Source organism: Microcaecilia unicolor, chromosome 11 (genome assembly GCF_901765095.1).
Source record: "Microcaecilia unicolor chromosome 11, aMicUni1.1, whole genome shotgun sequence".
Taxonomy (NCBI): Eukaryota; Metazoa; Chordata; class Amphibia; order Gymnophiona; family Siphonopidae; genus Microcaecilia; species Microcaecilia unicolor.
The window spans coordinates 159,117,490-159,140,018 of NC_044041.1; the positions used below are offsets into that span (position 1 = coordinate 159,117,490).

Here is a 22,529-nt window from a genome sequence, read left to right on the forward strand (position 1 = left end):
CTTTCTCAGTCGCCATACCTTGGAGCCCGGAGAGTGGCAGCTATCTGCTCAGGCGTTCTTGGACATCACGAAGCGCTGGGGCCAGCCGAGCCTAGATCTGATGGCGTCATCGGCCAATTGCCAAGTGCCGCGCTTTTTCAGCAGAGGACGGGACCCTCGATCCCTGGGAGTAGATGCTCTTCTCCAACAGTGGCCGACACAAGAGCTTCTCTATGTGTTCCCGCCCTGGCCCATGCTGGGCAGGGTGCTAGACCGGGTGGCAAAGCATCCGGGCTGGATAATCCTGGTGGGTCCGGATTGGCCCAGACGTCCCTGGTATGCGGACTTGATCAGGCTCTCAGTCGACGATCCTCTGCGGCTGCCAGTGGAGCAGGGCCTGTTACATCAGGGTCCCGTGGTGATGGAGGATCCCTCCTCCTTTGGTCTTACGGCCTGGCTATTGAGCGGCAGCGTCTGAGAAAGAAGGGCTTCTCAGACAAGGTCATCGCCACTATGCTGAGAGCGAGGAAGCGCTCTACTTCTACTGCTTACGCGAGGGTTTGGCGTATCTTTGCAGCGTGGTGTGAAGCAGGCTCACTTTCTCCCTTCACTGCTCCAATTTCTTCAGTGTTGGCGTTCCTGCAAGAAGGTCTGGAGAAAGGCCTGTCGCTCAGTTCCCTTAAAGTCCAGGTAGCGGCTCTGGCTTGCTTCAGGGGTCGCCTGAAGGGTGTTTCCCTGGCTTCGCAGCCAGACGTGCGCTTTCTCAAGGGAGTTAATCACCTGTGCCCTCCTCTGCACTCAGTGGTGCCTGCGTGGAATCTCAACCTGGTGCTAAGAGCATTGCAGAAGCCGCCTTTTGAACCCTTGTCGAGGGCATCTCTGAAAGACCTGACGTTGAAAGCAGTCTTTTTGGTGGCTATCACTTCAGCCAGAAGAGTTTCCGAGCTCCAGGCACTCTCATGTCGAGAGCCTTTTCTGCAGTTCACTGAGGCAGGAGTGACTATTCGCACAGTGCCTTCCTTCCTGCCCAAGATTGTTTCTCGCTTCCATGTGAATCAGCAGCTCTGTCTCCCTTCCTTTCGGAGGGAGGACTACCCAGAGGAATACTCTGCTCTCAAATGTCTGGATGTGAGACGTGTCATCATCAGATACTTGGAAGTGACCAATGATTTCCGGAAATCGGATCAGCTGTTTGTCCTGTTTGCAGGTCCTCGTAAGGGTCTGCAGGCTGCTAAGCCTACAGTGGCAAGATGGGTCAAGGAAGCCATTGCAGCGGCTTATGTGGCCGCGGGGAAGGTGCCGCCTATCCAGCTGAAGGCTCCACTAGAGCTCAGGCGGCCTCGATGGCAGAGGCCGGGTCCGTCTCATTGGAAGAGATTTGCAAGGCGGCAACTTGGGCTTCGGCCCATACCTTTTCCAGGCATTACCGCTTGACTGTGGCTGCTCGGGCGGAGGCCTGGTTTGGAGCTTCAGTGTTGCGGTCAGGGATTTCTATGTCCTGCCCTGGGTGAGTACTGCTTCGGTACATCCCACCAGTCTATGGATTGATCAGCATGATGATATGGAAGGTAAAATTATGTATCATACCTGATAATTTTCTTTCCATTAATCATAGCTGATCAATCCATAGCCCCTCCCAGATATCTGTACTGTTTATATTCTGGTTGAATTTTAGGTTCAAGTTTAGTCTTCAGTTACTTCAGGAGGACTTCGTGTTCAAGTTCTTTTTTCACTTGGATTCTTCAAGAGTTGAGACGAATTTGTGTTACAGTGAGCTGCTGCATTCCTCTCCCCTCCGTTTTACGGGGCTGGATTGAGACTTAAATTCTGCCGGCGCTCCCTCCCGCTTCGTGCGGCAGTAGGGCAGTTTTGTACCCCTCCTGCTTCGGCGGTGTTAGGGTCAGTCAGCTCCTCCCGCGGTTGCGGTTGCAGGATAAGCCAGATCCCCCCGCATTGGCGGGTGTGGTGTCCCTCCCCCGCTCCGCGGGGATGAGCTGGACGGATTCCCCTCCCCCACTTGTGTGGGGATGAGCTGGGTTAATTCCCCTCCCCTGTTTCGGCGGTGGTGAGCTGGGCAGAGTGTCCCTTTGTGGGTGTAATTCTCTAAGTGCTGAGTCCTGCGGATGGAGCTTTGATATCGACATACTGAGGAATTTCCGGCAGCACATGACCACATATAGGGAGGCAAAAGTTTGCTCTCTATCTCCACCTGCTGGTAGATGGACACAACCCACCAGTCTATGGATTGATCAGCTATGATTAATGGAAAGAAAATTATCAGGTATGATACATAATTTTACCTTTATGTCGCGGCGTGTCAGGATGCGTTTTTCAGCGCTTCGGTGCTGTCTTCAGGGAGTATGCGGTCCCACCCTTCTTGAGGACTGCTTTGGTACATCCCACAAGTCTCTGGATTGATCTGGGGACGCTATGGAAGGTAAAATTATGTCTTACCTGATAATTTTCTATCCATTAGTCCCTCAGATCAATCCAGAGGCCCTCCCTGGGGTGCGCATTAGCTGATTCTGTATGATGTATATATGGCAGAGTTTGGTATAGTTCATGTGGTTTAGGTTCGTGTTCTTCTGTTGGTCTGGAAGTTTGGATTCAACAAGTTCTTGGAAAACAGTTGTTACTGTGAAGCAGCTGGAGGGTTTTCCTTCAGATTATTTGCTCTTTTTGAGAGGCAGGAGTGTGAACTATGGTTCAAATGATTTCTTACTGCTTTGGTATCGTATACTGAAGTGAGGCTGGCTGCACATGCCCTCTTGTGGGCGAACTTCGGTGTTCTCTCTATCTAACCTGCTAGTGGAGGGACATAACCCACAAGTCTCTGGATTGATCTGAGGGACTAATGGAAAGAAAATTAATCGGGTAAAACATAATTTTACCTTCCATTAATCCCACCAGATCAATCCAGAGGCTCACCCTGTTTTCTGCTTATTCATGTGGTGTTGCTTTCTGTTGTACCTTGTTCAGTTCCAGCATTTGATTTTTTTTCACCAGAAAGAAAAAAAAGACTTACCTATGTTGGTAGCAAGTGGTGCCTTAGGCGTTTTTCTCCCGCAGGAGTGGTTGAGAGGCCTGCATGGCTTTTATAGAGATGAGAGGAATATTCTATGGTTTTTAGGTTTCTTCCACTGCTTTGTTTACAACAATACTGAGGTTCTGGCTGCTGCACATGACCACATATACCAAACCTCTGAAGTTCTCGCTATGTCCACTTGCTGGTAGAGAGACTTAACCTTCTAGTCTCTGTATTAATCTGTTGAGACTAATGGAAAGAAAATTTTCAGGTAAAGACTAATTCCTTAGCATTCTTCCGGACCGGCCCAGGATTGGACTGATGGGTTGTGCTCGCCTTCCAGCAGGTTGGAGACTGAGAAAAAACTCTGTCTCTAGTGAGCCAATAGGAGCCCTGGTCACGTGACCCTAGCCTCAGTATTTTCTCCCAGCAGGTAGGAAGTGAGCCCATTAGTCTCTCTTTCTAAGCTTTTTGAATATCTCTCTGTGTTCTTTATTCTGTGCCACAGGAATTCTTTAGAGGCATGTTATTTCTTTGTTCAGTGTGTCAGCCTCAGGGGTGTTATAGTCGGGTGTTATTAGCAGCTCAGCTGTTTTTTTCTGTTTAAAAAAAAAAAAAAAAGAGATGCATCGGTTTTTCAGCTCTTGCTTTTTGGTTCTCTTCGTCTGACTGGGGAAATATCTTTTATTTTTTGGCGCTTTCTGTTTTTCGTGAGTCTTACTTTAGCTAATATTAAAGGCGCGAATCGCTACGGTGCGTGCACTCGTGTCTCTGACATGACAGAAAAACTTAAGCGTTGTGTGGTCTGTCAGCGCCGGGGGATTGGCACCTACGGCGCCTGTATATTTTGTACGGCACTAGATGTTGCTTCCGGACTGGCTCTTCCGTTTCGGCATCTACTTTTGCCGCTCCTGTTTCTTCGCCGTTGCGGCCCGCTTCACTAGTTGCAGAGGGGTCAGGCGCACCTCCGCCGGCTGGCACATCAAAAGTGGCACGAACGGCGGCCATTTTGAATGTTGCTCCGCCGTCGCATGAGCTCACGGGTTCTCGTACCCTGGATATTTTTTTAATTTTATTTTTGTTACATTTGTATCCCGCGCTTTTTCCCACTCATGGCAGGCTCAAGCGGCAGGCAATGGAGGGTTAAGTGACTTGCCAAGAGTCACAAGGAGCTGCCTGTGCCTGAAGTGGGAATCAAACTCAGTTCCTCAGTTCCCCAGGACCAAAGTCCACCACCCTAACCACTAGGCCACTCCGGGGGATCCTGTTACAGAGCCTTTGGTACAGTCTGGAACCGCTCAGGCAGGGGGTTTTCCTCCTGAGTTCGTTCTCCAGATGTACCAGGCTTTTCTTATGCATAAAGACGGTTCAGGAGCAAGAGTCTCAGGGGAAGTTCTTAGTTCTATTCCTCCTGCTAAAAAAACTTAGAGAAAGTGATTTGCAATTGGATTTGTGGTCGCAACAGGATCAAGAAATGCTCTTTTTAGAGGAGGAGCAGGAATTGGAAGAAAATGTCTGGAATGATCCTAATTTTTCCTATTCAGATCCTGAGGCTGCAGCTTTTGCCCAGGGGGAGGATCCTTCAGTGGCTAGAATCTTTCACAAAGATGACTTGCAGGAGCTCATTTCTATGGTCTCCTCTACTTTGAACTTTGAAGATCTTCCGTCACCTGCTCAGACCGTAAGGTAGACTTCTTGATTAAGGGGTCTAGATCCGCAGCAAAAACTTTTCCCATGCATCAGGATATTTGGGATGTTATTAAAGCGCAATGGGAGGTTCCAGATACGGCTTTTCGGCCGACCAGGTCTATGTCTCGTCTCTATCAGATTCCAGAGGAGGATAGAGCTAAGCTTAAGGTGCCGGTAGTAGATGCAGTGGTGTTGACGGTTATGAAACGTAATATGGTCCCAGTGGACGGCGGAGCGGCTCTTCGGGATGTTCAGGACAGAAGGTTAGATTCTCTGCTCAGGAATAGTTTTGATGTTTCTTCCTTAGCAGTGCAAGCTGCCATTTGTGGTTCTTTAGTGGCTAGAGCCTGTTTTCGTTGGGCGGAGAGAGTCCTGGACAGGTCTACGGATGATCTTCAAGCTATCGATGTTGATGTGGCTAGGATAGAGACGGGGGCGACATTTTTGGCTGATGCCCTGTATGATTTGCTGTGAGCATCTTCTAAGTCTTTGGCTTTGGGAGTCGCTGCTCGCCGATCTCTGTGGTTGAAAGGCTGGTCGGCGGACGCGGCCTCCAAATCAAAGTTGAGTAAGTTTCCGTTTAAAGGTTCCTTCTTGTTTGGAGAGGAATTAGATAAACTGGTTAATTCTTTAGGAGAGGCTAAGGTTCCTTGCCTACCGCAAGATAGGCCTCGGCTGTCCGGAAGAGGTTCTTTGTTTGGTAGAGGTTCAGGGAGAGTTTTCCGTAGGTTGCAGGCTGGTAGGGGTTTTCAACCTCACAGGTCTCGTTTTTACAATAGGGCTCAGTCCTTTCGGGGTTCTCGCAGAGGAGTGGGTTTCTCCAATCCAGGTTTTAGAGCCCAGACCCATCCTGCCCAATGAAGGTGCGAGGGCCTCTCCTCTGGTCCCTGTCGGAGCTCGTCTTTCTCAGTTCTATCAGAGGTGGGCCCACATCATTTCAGATCAGTGGGTTTTGGAGGTCATTCGAGATGTTATGCCTTAGAGTTCGCAAGGCCTATTTCAGACGCCTTTCTGGAGTCTCCCTGTCGCTCTCCTCTCAAGGCGAGGGCTGTTCGGGACACTCTACAGAGGCTTCTAGATCTCAAGACTATCTGTCCAGTCCCTCCTTCCGAGTACAGGCAAGGCCGGTATTCCATTTATTTTGTAGTTCCCAATAAGGAAGACTCTTTTCGCCCTATTTTGGATCTCAAAGCGGTCAATCGAGTTCTCAGAGTCACAAGCTTTCGCATGGAGACCCTGCGATCAGTCATAGTGGCTGTCCGCCAGGGAGAGTATTTGACAGCCTTAGATCTCACAGAGGCCTATTTGCATATTCCTATTCGTCCGGCACATCACAAATTCTTGCGCTTTGCAATTCTAGGGCAACATTTCCAGTTTCGCGCTTTACCCTTCGGTCTTGCGACGGCCCCACACACCTTTACCAAAGTTATGGTCGTGGTGGCCGCGGCCCTCATAAAGGAGGAAATTCTTGTTCATCCATACCTAGACGATTGGTTAATCAGAGCGAAGTTTTATCAAGAGAGTTGTCAAGTCACAGGTCGAGTGATGCAGTTCTTGCAGTCTCTAGGTTGGGTGGTAAGAGTCGGTTAGTTCCATCTCAGTCTCTGGAGTATTTGGGAGTCATCTTCGACACAAACATCGGTCGAGTCTTTCTACCGCAGGCCAGGATTGTAAAGCTCCGGACTCAGATACGGGATTTTCTTCAGCAGCAGCGTCTGTGTGCTCGAGATTATCTTCAGGTTCTAGGGTCCATGGCGGCCACTATAGAGGTAGTGCCCTGGGCCAGGCTTCATATGAGACCTCTTCAGTGGTCCCTTCTTTCCTGATGGTCCTCTCAGAGCGATTCACTACTGAGGCGTCTGCCTCTCTGCTACCGGGAACGCAGCTCTCTGTTTTGGTGGCTACGGATGAAGAATCTTAACAGTGGGAATGCCTTTGGAATCTCCTCGGTGGATACCGTTAACGACAGATGCCAGTCTCCGCGGCTGGGGAGCGCATTGCTTGGGCAAGTGGACCCAGGGCCTCTGGTCTCGTCTGGAAGCAGCTCAATCAATCAACTTTTTGGAGACCAGAGCGATCCGGTTAGCTCTGCAGTAGCCTATGTCAACCGTCATGGGGGTACGAAATGCCGTCTCTTGTGTCGGGAGGCAGAGAGTCTTCTTGCCTGGGCGGAGGTTCACCTCACGACCATTTCAGCATCGCATGTAGCGGGAGTGGAGAACGTTCAAGCCGACTTTCTCAGCCGTCACACTCTCGATCCGGGAGAATGGGCTCTCAGTGCTCAGGTGTTCCAGTTTATAGTGGACCGCTTGGGCACTCCAGTTCTAGATCTGTTCGCCACCAGTCTCAACTCGAAGGTCCCTCAATTCTTCAGTCGCCGAAGGGATGCAAGGGCAGCAGGGGTAGATGCTCTCTTGCAGCAGTGGCCCTTCGACCTTCCATACGCATTTCCTCCTTGGCCGCTCATAGGTCGCCTCCTTCAAAAGATCGAGGAACATGGAGGACCGGTAATTTTGGTGGCACTGGACTGGCCTCGGCGACCGTGGTACGCGGATCTGCAATGTCTGTCGGTGGCGTGTCCTCTTCGGCTCCCAGTTCACAGGGCTCTGCTGGTACGAGGGCCCATTCTACATCCAGATCTGGCTCGATTTTGTCTTACGGCTTGGCTCTTGAATGAGCCCGTTTAACTAAACGAGGTTTTTCAGCATCAGTGATTTCCACCATGCTTTGGTCTCGTCGGCGTTCCACTTCTCTAAACTACATTCGTACTTGGAGAATTTTTGAGGCATGGTGTGCAGAGTCTAGCATTCTTCCATTTCGGGCGTCTGTGCCTCAGATGTTAGATTTTCTGAAACGAGGTTTTGATAAAGGGCTATCTCTTTCCTCTCTTAAGGTGCAAGTGGCAGCTCTTTCCTGTTTCAGAGGTCGGATTCGGGGAAAATCTTTCGCCAGTCTTCCTGATGTGGTCCGTTTTTTGAAGGTAGTCAGCCTTCTTCGTCCTCCGGTAAGATCGCTATTTCCATCTTGGGATCTTAATCTCGTTCTTTCGTCTCTGACGAAGCCACCATTTGAACCATTGCAAGCATGCTCTTTGAAAGATTTGACACTTAAAACAGTGTTTTTGGTAGCTATTGCTTCATCTAGGAGGGTCTCTGAGTTGCAAGCTTTTTCCTGTAGGGCTCCTTTTCTGGAATTTTCTAAGGAGCGAGTAGTGCTTCGTCCTGTTCCTTCCTTTTTGCCTAAGGTATTGTCTCGGTTTCATCTGTCCCAGTCCATTTTTCTTCCAGTTCTGGGATCGGCCTCAGGGGCGCAAGAGCAGAGACGGTTGCATACTCTGGATGTTAAGAGAGTGCTTAAACGATATCTCTCAGTTACTGAGGGCTTTCGTCGCACGGACCGTCTTTTTCAACTCGTAGCCGGTCAGTGCTCATCGGTTAGTGCTGTGGCAGTTTGAGGGCAGAGTTGAGGAGGAGCCAGGAGTTGTGAGCACCAGCAATATTTGGTACCAGTGCTCGCATAGCTAACCAGGCATGCACATTTGCATAAAAGGCAGTCTTTTCTAACTCTCCCTAGTTAGCTATATGGATAGAGTCGGTATTCAGTGCTTGCATGACTTCCAGATGTTGCCAAAGATCTGGATGCCATTGAAGACTTAGATATTTATTTATTTGCTGCATTTGTATCCCACATTTTCCCACCTATTTGCAGGCTCAATGTGGCTTACATTATGCCGCAATAGCGATCGCCATTAACGAAATGGGAAGTACAGAGTAATGTTTCAATTAAGGTACATAAATATCAAGTAAATAAGAGGTAAATAAATAATTCATATCAGAATATGAGATAAAAACAGGTATGACATTCAATATATCAGTGCCAGTGCCTGGATAGGCCTGGCAGGAATATCCAGGTTTAAATTTGCTGGCAGCTGAATAATGACCCAACTGATAATGATACATTTTTGCTATTAATTGCATTCTGTTGATGCCTTTGCATGCTGATTTGGTGTCATGTACTACGGGCAAGTGCATTGAATACTTACTTTGCTTTTTCTTTTTCTCTTCCCCTTCTAGAGAGATGTGCTGTAAGAACACAAACACACTTAAGGAACTAGCCCTACTGCTGCCTGTCCCACTGCAAACCATAAGCAGAAAATTCACCAAGGTATGGTTGGTTTGACTGGGGGGGGGGGGGGGGGGGGGGACTGCTTTCAACATTCACTCAAACAGAAAATTGTTGTAAATAGAAGAATGGCTGGAGTGGTGATGTATTTGTGGGTGACAGTATGCATGGCAGATACAGCAGTAATTAAATGTCCCAGTTCCCAGCAAAACACAGTTTTACACCAGAAATAGTTTTCATTATTGTCCTCTAAAGGGATAATAAGCTAAGTTGCTTATCTGTAACGAGTGGTCTCTGAGGAGAAGCAGGATATTATTTTCTCATAGATAGGTAATACTGGCGTTCATTTCAAAGCACATAGACTTACAAAGTTACTTGGAGGTATATTTTTAAAGCACTTAGACTTTAAAAGATCCATAGGTTGCTATGTAACTTTGTAAGTCTGTGTACTTTGAAAATGAACCTCATTATCTGATGAAGTCTGAAAGGGGAAAATAGTCTCCAGCAGCGCTTGAGAGAGGGTACTGCATATGCATACAAGTTCCTGCCTTGTGTCATCATACAGGACCTCCTCAGTTTTTATTTTTATTCAGAGCCACTAAGATGTGACTGTTTCCTTTGTCATTTTAGTGTTGTTGCTTAATGTTCAAATTTTCAGTTTTTCACATGGACCGCTTTTTTCATTTCTGTCATCTCAAGTTTTTATTTTGAAAGTTTACAAGTTTTATTTCTTTTTTGCTTATTTGACTTCTAGGTGTTGATGACCAGCTGAGGTTTATTTTTCAAAAATTAGTTATTTTCATTTTACATCTTTTATTTTTTTCTTTTTGATGATATTTTAGAAGCTAACCAAATTTGTTTTGGTTACAGTACCGAAACAGGCCTAAAATTCTTTTTCTGACTGGTTTCAGTTTCAACTGAAAGTTTACTTTAATCTTTGGCCATGTTTTTGGTGGAAACCAAAAATGACCATGTGGTTTTGGTAGAAGCCAAAAATTTGTGCGTTGTCCCATTTGTCTCCTTCCTCCCTGAACAGGAGCTGTCGCTCCTTCTGGACCCCTCCAATGGCCTCCCTCTTCCACCTGTAGGCCCCTTTGGGCCTACCTTACATTTTACTAGGACAAGTAGGCCAGTTGTATTCTCACAGCTGGGTGTCGTCTGATGGAGCCCAGTGCTGATGCTGACAAGTGAGATGAATGTAGAAATTTCTAGCAGTGTCCCACCACACGTGCCTTGGTGCCTTCCCACCCAACGCACGAGCGTGGGTCCTTCACTCTTCATTTTTCTGCAGAGCAGGGAGGATGCGTCATCATGTTCTTCTCTCAGTACATTATTTCTTTGCTTAAACACTGTCTTCCCGTGTAAGTATTTTTGTCCCTTTCGCAATTATTATATCTTTCCTCTTTATTTTATTCTGTTGCCCTTTAATTATTTTAGTATTTTTGTCTCTTAGTTCCCTTTCTTTTTTGTGAATTGCTAGACCTGCTTAGGCTGGAGCACTGACCTCAATTTCAATGCTGCTCTTTTTTTTACAGTTCACAGTTGAGGAGTTTAATTTGGCCACGGTGGCTTCAAAAGGTCCACCCAATAGAATGGGGTGATTTCCATGATGGACCTGTACTCTTGGCGCCTCGGGTGCCTTGGGCCTGACAATGAGCCTAATTCTTGTTCTCAGTTTACAAATGTAGTTGAGGATACAGGGGGTGCGGCAGATCCAGCAGGAAAGACTTTCCATAGCGTCCCACAAATAATCCAGAGATTTGTGGGTTATGTCCCTCTGTCAGCAGGTGGAGATAGAGAACTTCAGAGGCTTGCTATATGTGGTCACATGCAGCAGCTTAAACCTCAGTGTTCTCTCAATCTAGCAGGTGGAGGGTCATACCTCTGTAGCTTTGACTTGATCTGGCTAGTATCCTATCCCTGGGTTGTACTGTAGCCTGGATCTGGGGTTGAGGTCTCCCTGTGTGGGACTTACCAGGGTACACCCGATGGGGCCGGGTCCTTCCCTCTCCTTCCTCTCAGAGACACCCTCTATTTCCTGGGGCACTTGGGCCCTGAATCTTGGTGCCTTCAGCTTTCTTCTCTTTAAAAAAAAAAAAAAGAGAGAAAACCTTCAGCTGAGGTGTTTAAAAAAAAAAGTGGAAGGGCACTATGTGATGCATGGAGTACTGCGAGGGGGGGGGGGGCCCAGACTGGTCAGCCCTTCGGGGGAACATCATGTCTAATCCATCAGTTAAGTGCTGCTCCCGGAGTGGGAACTGGAGAGCAGCATTGGGAGCTGTGAAATATGTGTGTGGCTCTGGAGTTAGCTGAGAGGTTTGTGCTGGGTGAAACTGTGGTGGACTTGGAACCGATTTTGGTGTGAACTTTGGATCTGGTAGTGGTGTGTGCTTCTGCTGGCACCATTTTTTCTTCCTCATAGTGGTCCTTTGATGTACCAACGGGGCAGTCGTTGGCTGAGCAGCACTCCGTTCCTGGGTCAGCTGAGGTATTGGGGGATGTTGCAGAAGATGCTGACCTAGTCTCTGCTCCATTTTCCCCTGAATTTGTGCTTTTAATGCACAGAAGCTTTTCTGTTAAAGTGGTCAGGGATGCCTCAGGTTTCCTCAGAACTCCCGTCCTCTCAGGGGCCCCTGGCAGTCCTTCAGCCACTTTTGCCGAAGCAGCTGCATCTGGAGGCGCTATGGGATTCTGATGGAAGTCTTAAGTTCATAAGTATTGTCATACTGGGAAAGACCAAAGGTCCATCAAGTCCAGCATCCTGTTTCCAACAGTGGCCAATCCAGATCACAAATACCTGACAAAATCCCCCAAACGTACAAAACATTTTATACTACTTATCCCAGAAATAGTGGATTTTCCCCAAGTCCATTTAATAACGGTCTATGGACTTTTCCTTTAGGAAGCCATCCAAACCTTTTTTAAACTTCGCTAAGCTAACCGCCTTTACCACATTCTCTGGCAACGAACTCCAGAGTTTAATTACATGTTGAGTGAAGAAACATTCTCCGAGGACAAGCAGGCTGCTTGTTCTCACTGATGGGTGACGTCCACGGCAGCCCCTCCAATCGGAACTTTACTGGCAAAGGCCTTTGCTAGCTCTCGCGCGCCCATGCGCACCGTGCATGCGCGGCCGTCTTCCCGCCCGAACCGGCTCGTGTTCGTCAGTCTTCTTTTGTCCGCGCTCGGGACGGTCGTGTTTTGCCGCCGTTTCGTGCCCCTCAAGTTGACCCTCGCGTGTCTTCGCGATTTCGCTAAAAAGAAAAAAAGAGAGACCTTTGGTCTTTGTCCCTTCCCGTGTGTCCAGTTTGTTTCCCCGGCGTAAGTTTCCTTTTGCTTTCGGGGTAGGCCTTTTTTGTGGCCTCAGTACGGGTTTTTTCTCTCTCCCTTATTTTTGGTGCCCTTCGTCACCATCGCGAATTTTGATTTTGCCGGCGTGATTTTTCCGCCCATGTCATCGAAGTCTCCCAGCGGCTTCAAGAAGTGCACCCAGTGCGCCCGGGTAATCTCGCTCACTGATAGGCACGCTTCGTGTCTTCAGTGTCTGGGGGCTGGGCACCGCCCGCAGGCCTGTAGTCTTTGTGCTCTTTTATAGAAGAGGTCTCAGGTAGCGAGATTGGCCCAGTGGAATGTGTTGTTCTCGGGCTCTTCGTCGACAACAGCACCGGAGGCATCGAGTGCATCGACGTTGACAGCATCGAAGTCTTCGACCTCGGCATCGACTGCATCGACAGCATCGAGGTTTCGACTCTCTGCATCGTCGATACCGAGACATCGGAAGGCTGCGTCGGCGTCGGTGGTACCGGGACCTCCGCTGTTTCTGATGTCGTCAGACGGTGGTGCTTCGACTGGAGTGCAGGTGAGGGCTGTCCATTCCCCTGCTGGTGGCGGTGAGCCTTCGGGTGGGTCTCCTCCTGCCCTGAGGGCTCCTGCGGTACAGCCCCCCTGAGACCGACCTTCTTCGGCCTCGGCCCCGAGGAAGAGACGGTTGGATTCTACGTCGTCCTCGTCGGTACCGGGAAGCTCCGGTGACATGCTTCGTTTGAAGAAATCAAAGAAGCATCGACACCGGTCTCCTTCCCGCATCGGTACCGAGAGCTCTGGGTCGCCGAGGGAGTCGGCACCCACTAGGCATCGGCACCGGGAGGACCGCTCACCCTCGATGCGCTCCACCTTGGACAGCCTGGAACCGCCTCCACGCCCGGAACAGACTCTGACCTCGACGTCTGCATCGGCTTCCATGTCTTTCTCCACAGCCGCTCTGCATGAGAGTCTCCGGGCCGTTCTCCCAGAGATCCTGGGAGAGCTGTTGCGCCCTTCCCCTCTGGTACCGGGGGTGCCTGCACCTCCGGTACCGTCGAGTGAGGCGCCGTCTGGCCCTTTGCCCGGGGTGAGGTCTCCGACATCGGTACCGGCTGCGGCCGCCTCCCAGGAAGACTCACCGACGACGTCGGTGGAGGGAGCTTCGCCGGTGCTGGCGAGGGAGTCTACCTCTCGACGCTCCCACCGTGGCCATGTTTCCACGGAGTCGAGTCGGGCACGGCTTCAGACACAGGTTCGTGAACTTGTGTCTGATACCGATGGTGAGGCCTCGTGGGAGGAGGAGGAGGACATCAGATATTTCTCTGACGAGGAGTCTGATGGCCTTCCTTCTGATCCCACTCCCTCCCCTGAAAGGCAGCTTTCTCCTCCCGAGAGTCTGTCTTTCGCGGCCTTTGTCCGGGAGATGTCTACGGCCATCCCTTTCACGGTGGTTGTGGAGGATGAGCCCAGGGCTGAAATGTTTGAGCTCTTGGACTATCCTCCTCCACCTAAGGAAGTGTCCACAGTACCCATGCATCATGTCCTAAAAAAGACATTGCTGGCGAACTGGACCAAGCCTCTAACTAATCCCCACATTCCCAAGAAGATCAAATCCCAGTATCGGATCCATGGGGACCCAGAGCTCATGCGCACTCAGTTGCCTCACGACTCTGGTGTGGTGGATCTGGCCCTAAAGAAGGCTAAGAGTAGAGGGGGAAGTGACGTCACCGATACTGATGGCTGCCTAGCGTTCTAGCTCCCGTTCCTCGATAACTACAAAAGCTATAAAAAGCTATCACCAACCTTTTTGGTACTGCCTGCAGTGTTCCTAGTTGTTCCACATTGAAAGCAGGATGAGTAAAGCGTCTTCGGCGCGAGCTAAAGAGCAGGAGAAGTCAGCAGGCGGCGGATCGTCTAAAACCGCGAAGCGCCACGAGGTAATGGCGCCGGTCTCTCCCTCCGACTCTGACTCAGCGCTGTCGTTAGCGGAATCGCGGAAACCGCATACAAAAAAAGGAATCTCAGGCGAACTTCGCCAGATACTGTCTGGTATACAAGCAGATATAAATAAGTCGAGGGATGAGATTCTGGATAGAATGGAGACGCTGAGCTCTGATCTCCGCGAGCTGGGGAACAGAGTTGAGGAGGTAGAGACTAAGCTGGAAGAGCATTCTGAGTCCATACATTCACATGAGACACATCTCCAAGCCTTAGATCAAAAGCACATACAGTGGGGGAAATAAGTATTTGATCCCTTGCTGATTTTGTAAGTTTGCCCACTGACAAAGACATGAGCAGCCCATAATTGAAGGGTAGGTTATTGGTAACAGTGAGAGATAGCACATCACAAATTAAATCCGGAAAATCACATTGTGGAAAGTATATGAATTTATTTGCATTCTGCAGAGGGAAATAAGTATTTGATCCCCCACCAACCAGTAAGAGATCTGGCCCCTACAGACCAGGTAGATGCTCCAAATCAACTCGTTACCTGCATGACAGACAGCTGTCGGCAATGGTCACCTGTATGAAAGACACCTGTCCACAGACTCAGTGAATCAGTCAGACTCTAACCTCTACAAAATGGCCAAGAGCAAGGAGCTGTCTAAGGATGTCAGGGACAAGATCATACACCTGCACAAGGCTGGAATGGGCTACAAAACCATCAGTAAGACGCTGGGCGAGAAGGAGACAACTGTTGGTGCCATAGTAAGAAAATGGAAGAAGTACAAAATGACTGTCAATCGACAAAGATCTGGGGCTCCACGCAAAATCTCACCTCGTGGGGTATCCTTGATCATGAGGAAGGTTAGAAATCAGCCTACAACTACAAGGGGGGAACTTGTCAATGATCTCAAGGCAGCTGGGACCACTGTCACCACGAAAACCATTGGTAACACATTACGACATAACGGATTGCAATCCTGCAGTGCCCGCAAGGTCCCCCTGCTCCGGAAGGCACATGTGACGGCCCGTCTGAAGTTTGCCAGTGAACACCTGGATGATGCCGAGAGTGATTGGGAGAAGGTGCTGTGGTCAGATGAGACAAAAATTGAGCTCTTTGGCATGAACTCAACTCGCCGTGTTTGGAGGAAGAGAAATGCTGCCTATGACCCAAAGAACACCGTCCCCACTGTCAAGCATGGAGGTGGAAATGTTATGTTTTGGGGGTGTTTCTCTGCTAAGGGCACAGGACTACTTCACCGCATCAATGGGAGAATGGATGGGGCCATGTACCGTACAATTCTGAGTGACAACCTCCTTCCCTCCGCCAGGGCCTTAAAATGGGTCGTGGCTGGGTCTTCCAGCACGACAATGACCCAAAACATACAGCCAAGGCAACAAAGGAGTGGCTCAGGAAGAAGCACATTAGGGTCATGGAGTGGCCTAGCCAGTCACCAGACCTTAATCCCATTGAAAACTTATGGAGGGAGCTGAAGCTGCGAGTTGCCAAGCGACAGCCCAGAACTCTTAATGATTTAGAGATGATCTGCAAAGAGGAGTGGACCAAAATTCCTCCTGACATGTGTGCAAACCTCATCATCAACTACAGAAGACGTCTGACCGCTGTGCTTGCCAACAAGGGTTTTGCCACCAAGTATTAGGTCTTGTTTGCCAGAGGGATCAAATACTTATTTCCCTCTGCAGAATGCAAATAAATTCATATACTTTCCACAATGTGATTTTCCGGATTTAATTTGTGATGTGCTATCTCTCACTGTTACCAATAACCTACCCTTCAATTATGGGCTGCTCATGTCTTTGTCAGTGGGCAAACTTACAAAATCAGCAAGGGATCAAATACTTATTTCCCCCACTGTAGATCTAACCTATAAGCTTGATGATCTTGAAAACAGGGGAAGGAGAAATAACCTCAGATTCCGCGGAGTTCCTGAGGGCGGAGAGACAGAGGATGTTATACAGATTGTACAGACAATGTGTGCCAGCTTGCTGGGGGCCGAGGCTGCAGGGTTAAGATTGAGATCGATAGAGCGCATAGATCCTTGGGTCAGCGGCAGGAAAATAGAGCACGGGATATTATCACCCGGTTCCACCGGTATGAAATAAAGGAACAACTGCTCAACTGTGCCAGGAAAATGCCTAACCTGGAATATGGTGGGTCTAAAATATCTGTGTATCAAGACTTATCACAGTTCACCCTGCAACAACGGCGTCTTATGAAACCAGTTCTGGACATTCTAGCCAAAGAGCAGATAACATACAGATGGGGCTTTCCTTTCTCCCTGATTTACACGTTACAGGGTGTCAAATTGAGAGTTACATCGATGACAGAAGCTTGGAAATCACTGCATGGGGCAGGCCTGGTGCAGACGAACAAACCACCAGGCGCCCTAGCACCAGCCACGAAAACTAAGCTCCAAAAGTGGCAAAGGATCCCTGCCACACCTAAAAGGAATATTCCAAAAAGAAAAGTGGCTGTGGAAGAAACTTGAAATGAAGCGGTAACCTGGTGGAATCACTCTACCAAAGGACTTAGCCAAAATTGGCCAGAGGAGCACTGGCTGATACTGATCTCCTGGTTGGTAATGATGTAGAGAGTAACTAACGTTACGCGCTGTCTCAAGTTTGAATATGTTTTGTTCTTTGTTTATTATTGCCATCTCTTGCATAAGTGAACTTTAATTCTTTAATTAATAGATGAAATGGCAATTAAGGCTGTGGGACACTCTGTGTACGATGCTATATAGCTATAAGAGATTGTGAAGAGGGAAAGTTTAATGTGACTGATGGCGGGCAGGGACCGAATATGTGGATGGGTGGCTATGGTTGCCCAATCTGGGTTCTTGACCCTGGTGATGACATAGGGAACTTCGGGGAGGGGCGGGGGGGCTGGGTCGCCTGGATGCTGGTGTATCACTTCCTCATCTCCCACTATTGGGACTTGAGCCCTCTAGTTGGTGTTAGACAGGGGGGGATGAGGTGGGTAAGGGAAGGGGGGGGGGTATCGATGGGGGGAAGGAGGACTGGGGAGAGTTGGGGGCACAACTGGTACTGGATATCACAAAGACATGAAGTGGATGGATCCCACCTAGTGGGAAGCACAGCTGATGTAACATCCCAGGAATGAGTACAGACTTAAAAATTTTATCATATAATGTTAAGGGGCTGAACATGCCTCAGAAAAGGCAGAAATTTTTCAAAGAGCTGCAGTTGCTGAAGCCGCACATTGTATTAGTGCAGGAGACTCATTTCCGCAGGGCACATGAGCGACTGTTAACTCACCCAGAATACCCAAGCGCCTTCTTTGCTTCCTCTGCCGACGACTCTAGAAAACGTGGGGTGGCAGTTTTGTTCCATAAATCAATATCGGCCCAAATAATGAGAATTAGGCGAGACCCGGGAGGTCGTTTTTTGCTCTTGCAAATTGTTCTGGATCAGGTAGACCTCACGCTTGCATCGATATACGCCCCAAATGAGCATCAGGGGACCTTCTACACTAAAGTGAAAAACATACTAGCTACATTTATCCGGGGTTCTTTGATTATGGGGGGTGACTTTAACGAAGTTATGGATTCTGTGTTGGACAGATCCGGGAGACCTCAGCACCCGATATCTAGAGACTCAGTGGCGCTGGGGTCTATGGTTCACTCACTGGGGGCCCTGGATGTTTGGAGACTAAGTCATATGACAACTAGGGACTACACTTTTTTCTCTCCTGTACATAAAACATACTCCCGGATCGATTACCTCTTCCTTGACATCACATTAGCAGAGAGGGGCCCGAAAGCAGAAATTGGCAGCATAACAATCTCAGACCATGCCCCAGTTTGGGTAACCCTGCCGACTATCAGAGCAGAGGTCAAAGACCAAAGATGGACACTTAACACAGATCTATTACTGGAGGGGGAAGTGGTGGAGGGTTGTAGGAAGGTCCTGAAAGAGTACTTGGAGCTAAACATGGAATCGGGTCCTCCCCTTAGTGTGGTGTGGGATGCTATGAAGGCAGTCTCAAGAGGCTACTTTATACAGATAGCTAGTAGGCGAGCGAGGGTTCGTAGGGCCCAGCTGGCGCAGTGCCTGGAAAGGATTAGGATCCTGGAGGCACAGCACAAACTAAGTGGCTCCCCTGCTGTTTTGGAGGAGCTGCGTGGACAGGCTCCAGCTGGACTCTATTTACTCAGAACAGCTAAGTTGGCTACAATCCAGAAATAAAGTTCGATCATACGAGTTTACTAACAAGGCAGGCCGCCTCCTGGCTATAAAGCTGCGCAGGCAACGAGTGGACCGAACGGTCACCCACATTAGGGACTCGAAAGGCGAGTTGCTGAATACATCTGAGGCCATACGGAGGCGCTTTAGTGAATTTTATCAGGAACTATACGAGCAGGAGACGAACCCACCTGAAGATACTATCTTGGATTACCTGGCGGAGAGCGAATTGGCCTCCATAACCAGTCAGCAAAGGGCAGCCCTAGATGCGCCGGTTACTCCGGTAGAGGTACAAAAAGCCATCCAACACCTACCCTCATGTAAATCACCAGGGTTAGACGGTTTCCCTAACGAATTCTATAAGAAATATACCATCGAATTAGCCCCACTCTTAGCCGACTTATTTAACTTAATTGGGAAAGGGGAGTCATTGCCCACCTCCATGTTGGAAGCGTGGATTGCGGTATTGCCCAAGCCAAATAAAGATCACAAGGAATGCGGGTCCTTTCGCCCTATATCCGTCTTAAACGCTGATGTCAAAATTCTAGCTAAAGTCCTGGCTAATCGATTGGCACCTTTGCTCCCAGCTATTATCCACCCTGATCAGGTGGGATTTGTCCCCTATAGAAAAGCTACTGATAATACTAGGCGAGTGGTCGATTTAATGTACCTGGCTAGGAGAATGAGGAGGCCTCTTTGCCTTCTTAGCTTGGACGCTGAAAAGGCCTTCGATCGAGTGCATTGGCCATTCATGTACAAGGTGATGGAGACCTTTGGGATAGGACCGCAGTTCCGTGGATGGATCCAGGCATTCTACAGCTCCCCTAAAGCCTGTATCCGTGTAAACGGGGGTAACTCAGGGATGATACCTTTACATAGAGGCACTAGACAGGGCTGCCCTTTGTCCCCTCTATTATTTGCGATGGTAATGGAGCCATTTGCAACCAGGCTTAGAGCTAATCCAAATATATCAGGACTCTCCATGGGCGGGAGAACTCATAAACTAGCCCTCTTCGCAGACGATGTCTTATTTGTCACTCACCCCCTGACCACTTTCCCTGGGCTTCTGCGGGAGATAGAGGAATACTCGACTGTCGGGATTTAAAGTTAATATATCAAAATCTGAAGTCTTGAATGTAACCCTTCCGACGGAGCTCATGGATTCATTGAGGACTTCCTATGCCTTCAGATGGGCGGACAAGAGCATTCGCTACCTGGGGGTTAATCTGACAGCAGACCTCTCGGATCTTTTTTCGGTTAATTATAAAGGGTTGGCAGAGGCACTTATTGAGTACTTGGGTAAATGGGGGGAAATTGCTCTCTCATGGTTTGGCCGAATAGCAGCAGTAAAGATGAATGTCCTGCCGCGCCTGCTTTATCTATTTCAGGCTCTCCCAATCAAAATGCCACGTAAATTTTTATCAATGCTACAGGACCGTATTATGCGCTTTATCTGGGCGGGAAAGCGTCCGCGCTTGGCACGCAAGGTCCTGTATCAGGATAGGGCTAGAGGAGGGCTGGGAGTACCTAACTTGGCTTGGTATTATAGAGCAGTCCAGGCACGCGCAGCAGTGGAATGGTTTCAGGACTATCCGGATAGGCAGTGGGTGCAGCTTGAACAATACACTTTGGGTGAAAGGTCATTAGGGGCTCTCATGTGGATCCCGGGCTCTTTTAGATCCCTGGAGGCAGGACTCTGTCCTTCAGTATATGTCACCCTTTCAAGTTGGGATAGCATGTTCTTACACCGATGTACAACGTTGTCTCGTCTGTCCCCTATAGCCTATAACCCATTGTTTTACCCTGGAACGACAAAAGGAGTATTCACAAGATGGTACACTGGGGGTTTACGAATGTGGGGTCAACTATTTGAGGGTGAGAATTTGTTATCTTATCCTGCAGCCCTTGAGAAGTTCCCGATAGTGGGGTCTGACCGGTACGCCTATCTCCAATTGGCTTCCTTTCTTAAGACAAGGGCGGTTCGGGAGGTTATGGCCAGGGAGCATTAGAGATTATCTGTGAGGGTCCACCTAAGACTACTGGGCTGGTCTCTCGCCTTTATCACATTATTAACAGGCAATCCCCGAATTATACACTTCATAGGAAGAGTTGGCAGAGGGAGCTGGGCATAGACTTGGAGGAGGCAATATGGGAGAGGATGGAGCGGGCTGTGGTGAGAGTGTCGTCTCATGTGCCTTTCAAGGAAAATGCGGTGAAGGTGCTGTATCGTTGGTACTTGACGTCTGAGCGTCTCCAGCGCATATACCCTACACTGACGGGGCTGTGCTGGAGGGGTTGTGGGGTGCGGGGCACAGCTGGACACATATGGTGGACTTGTAAGAGGGTCAGGGCTTATTGGAGATCAATCCATAGCAGATTACAGAGGTGGATGGGAAGCCCAATACCATGGAGCCCAACCTTCTTCTTATTCTTTGGGGGAGCTGCAGGTCTTTCTAGAACTCAGCACATATTTGTGGGACAGGCTATAACCGTTGCAAGAGTTATAATTGCTGCCCATTGGAAACAGCCCATGACTCCGCCCATTACCAGATGGGTCCAACGACTGAGGCAGGTCTGTGAGATGGAAAACCTTATAGCGGAAAGGCGTAATCAAATATGTAGATGGCATCAGATCTGGGACTCTTTTCTCCTTCATGTATAAATTGATCAAAGTTTTCTGTTAAGGTGGTGCCGGAAGGGTGGGTGGGAGGGGACGGGAGGGTGGGAGGGGGATATATGTGACCAGAGAGAATACGAAGCGGGGACCAGTAAATACAAATAAAAACTCTGAAAAAGTGAAGTTTTGGTATTGTAAATCTGAATACTTTATTTGACATTTCAATACTGTAAGAACTGTTATATTTGTGATATCCTAAGAGATTGTTGGCTTACATAAGTGACATGTAACATGATTTGCATAATGCATTATGTTTCAGATGTTTTGTATTACCTGTTAATAAAGACTTCTTAAAATTAAAAAAAAAAGAAGGCTAAGAGTTCTAGGGAGCATGCTTTGGCGCCCCCGGGCAAGGACTCTAGAACCTTAGACTCCTTTGGGAGGAAGGCCTACCATTCTTCTATGCTCGTGGCCAAGATTCAGTCCTACCAGCTCTACACGAGCATCCATATGCAGAACAATGCGCGGCAGTTGGCGGGCTTGGTGGACAAGCTCCCTCCTGAGCAAGCCAAGCCGTTTCAGGAGGTGGTCAAGCAGCTGAAGGCGTGCAGAAAATTCCTGGCCAGAGGGGTATAATGATACCTTTGATGTTGCGTCCAAGGCCGCTGCTCAAGGTATGGTGATGCACAGACTCTCATGGCTGCGTGCCTCCGACCTGGAAAATAGGATCCAGCAGCGGATTGTGGACTCCCCTTGCCGAGCGGACAACATTTTTGGAGAGAAAGTCGAACAGGTGGTAGAACAGCTCCACCAGCGGGATACCGCTTTCGACAAGTTCTCCCGCCGGCAGCCTTCAGCATCTACCTCTTCAGGTAGACGTTTTTATGGGGGAAGGAGGGCTGTTCCCTACTCTTCTGGTAAGCGTAGGTACAATCCTCCTTCTTGACAGCCTGCGGTCCAGGCTAAGCCCCAGCGCGCTCGCTCTCGTCAGCAGCGTGCGCCTCAGCAAGGCCCCACGGCTCCCCAGCAAAAGCAGGGGACGAGCTTTTGACTGGCTCCAGCAGAGCATAGCCGACATCAACGTGTCCGTGCCGGGCGATCTGCCGGTCGGGGGGAGGTTAAAAGTTTTTCACCAAAGGTGGCCTCTTATAACCGCCGACCGTTGGGTTCTTCAAATAGTCCGGCAAGGATACACCCTCAATTTGGCCTCAAAGCCTCCAAATTGCCCACCGGGAGCTCAATCCTACAGCTTCCAACACAAGCAGGTACTTGCAGAGGAACTCTCCGCCCTTCTCAGCGCCAATGCGGTCGAGCCCGTGCCATCCGGGCAAGAAGGGCTGGGATTCTATTCCAGGTACTTCCTTGTGGAAAAGAAAACAGGAGGGATGCGTCCCATCCTAGACCTAAGGGCCCTGAACAAATATCTGGTCAAGGAAAAGTTCAGGATGCTTTCCCTGGGCACCCTTCTTCCCATGATTCAGGAAAAAAATTGGCTATGCTCTCTGGACTTGAAGGACGCCTACACACACATCCCGATATTGCCAGCTCACAGACAGTATCTGCGATTTCAGCTGGGCACACGTCACTTCCAGTACTATGTGCTACCCTTTGGGCTCGCCTCTG

At 49.1% G+C, this 22,529-nt stretch overlaps 1 protein-coding gene across 1 annotated transcript in view; it reads left to right on the forward strand.

Moving 5' to 3' along the window:
- Nucleotides 1-22,529, forward strand: part of BHMG1 (basic helix-loop-helix and HMG-box containing 1) — a 474,014-nt gene that overhangs the window by 22,492 nt on the left and 428,993 nt on the right. The window contains 2 exon segments of the mRNA XM_030219977.1: nucleotides 1,256-1,275; nucleotides 8,767-8,857. Coding sequence (XP_030075837.1) covers nucleotides 1,256-1,275; nucleotides 8,767-8,857 — 111 coding nt within the window.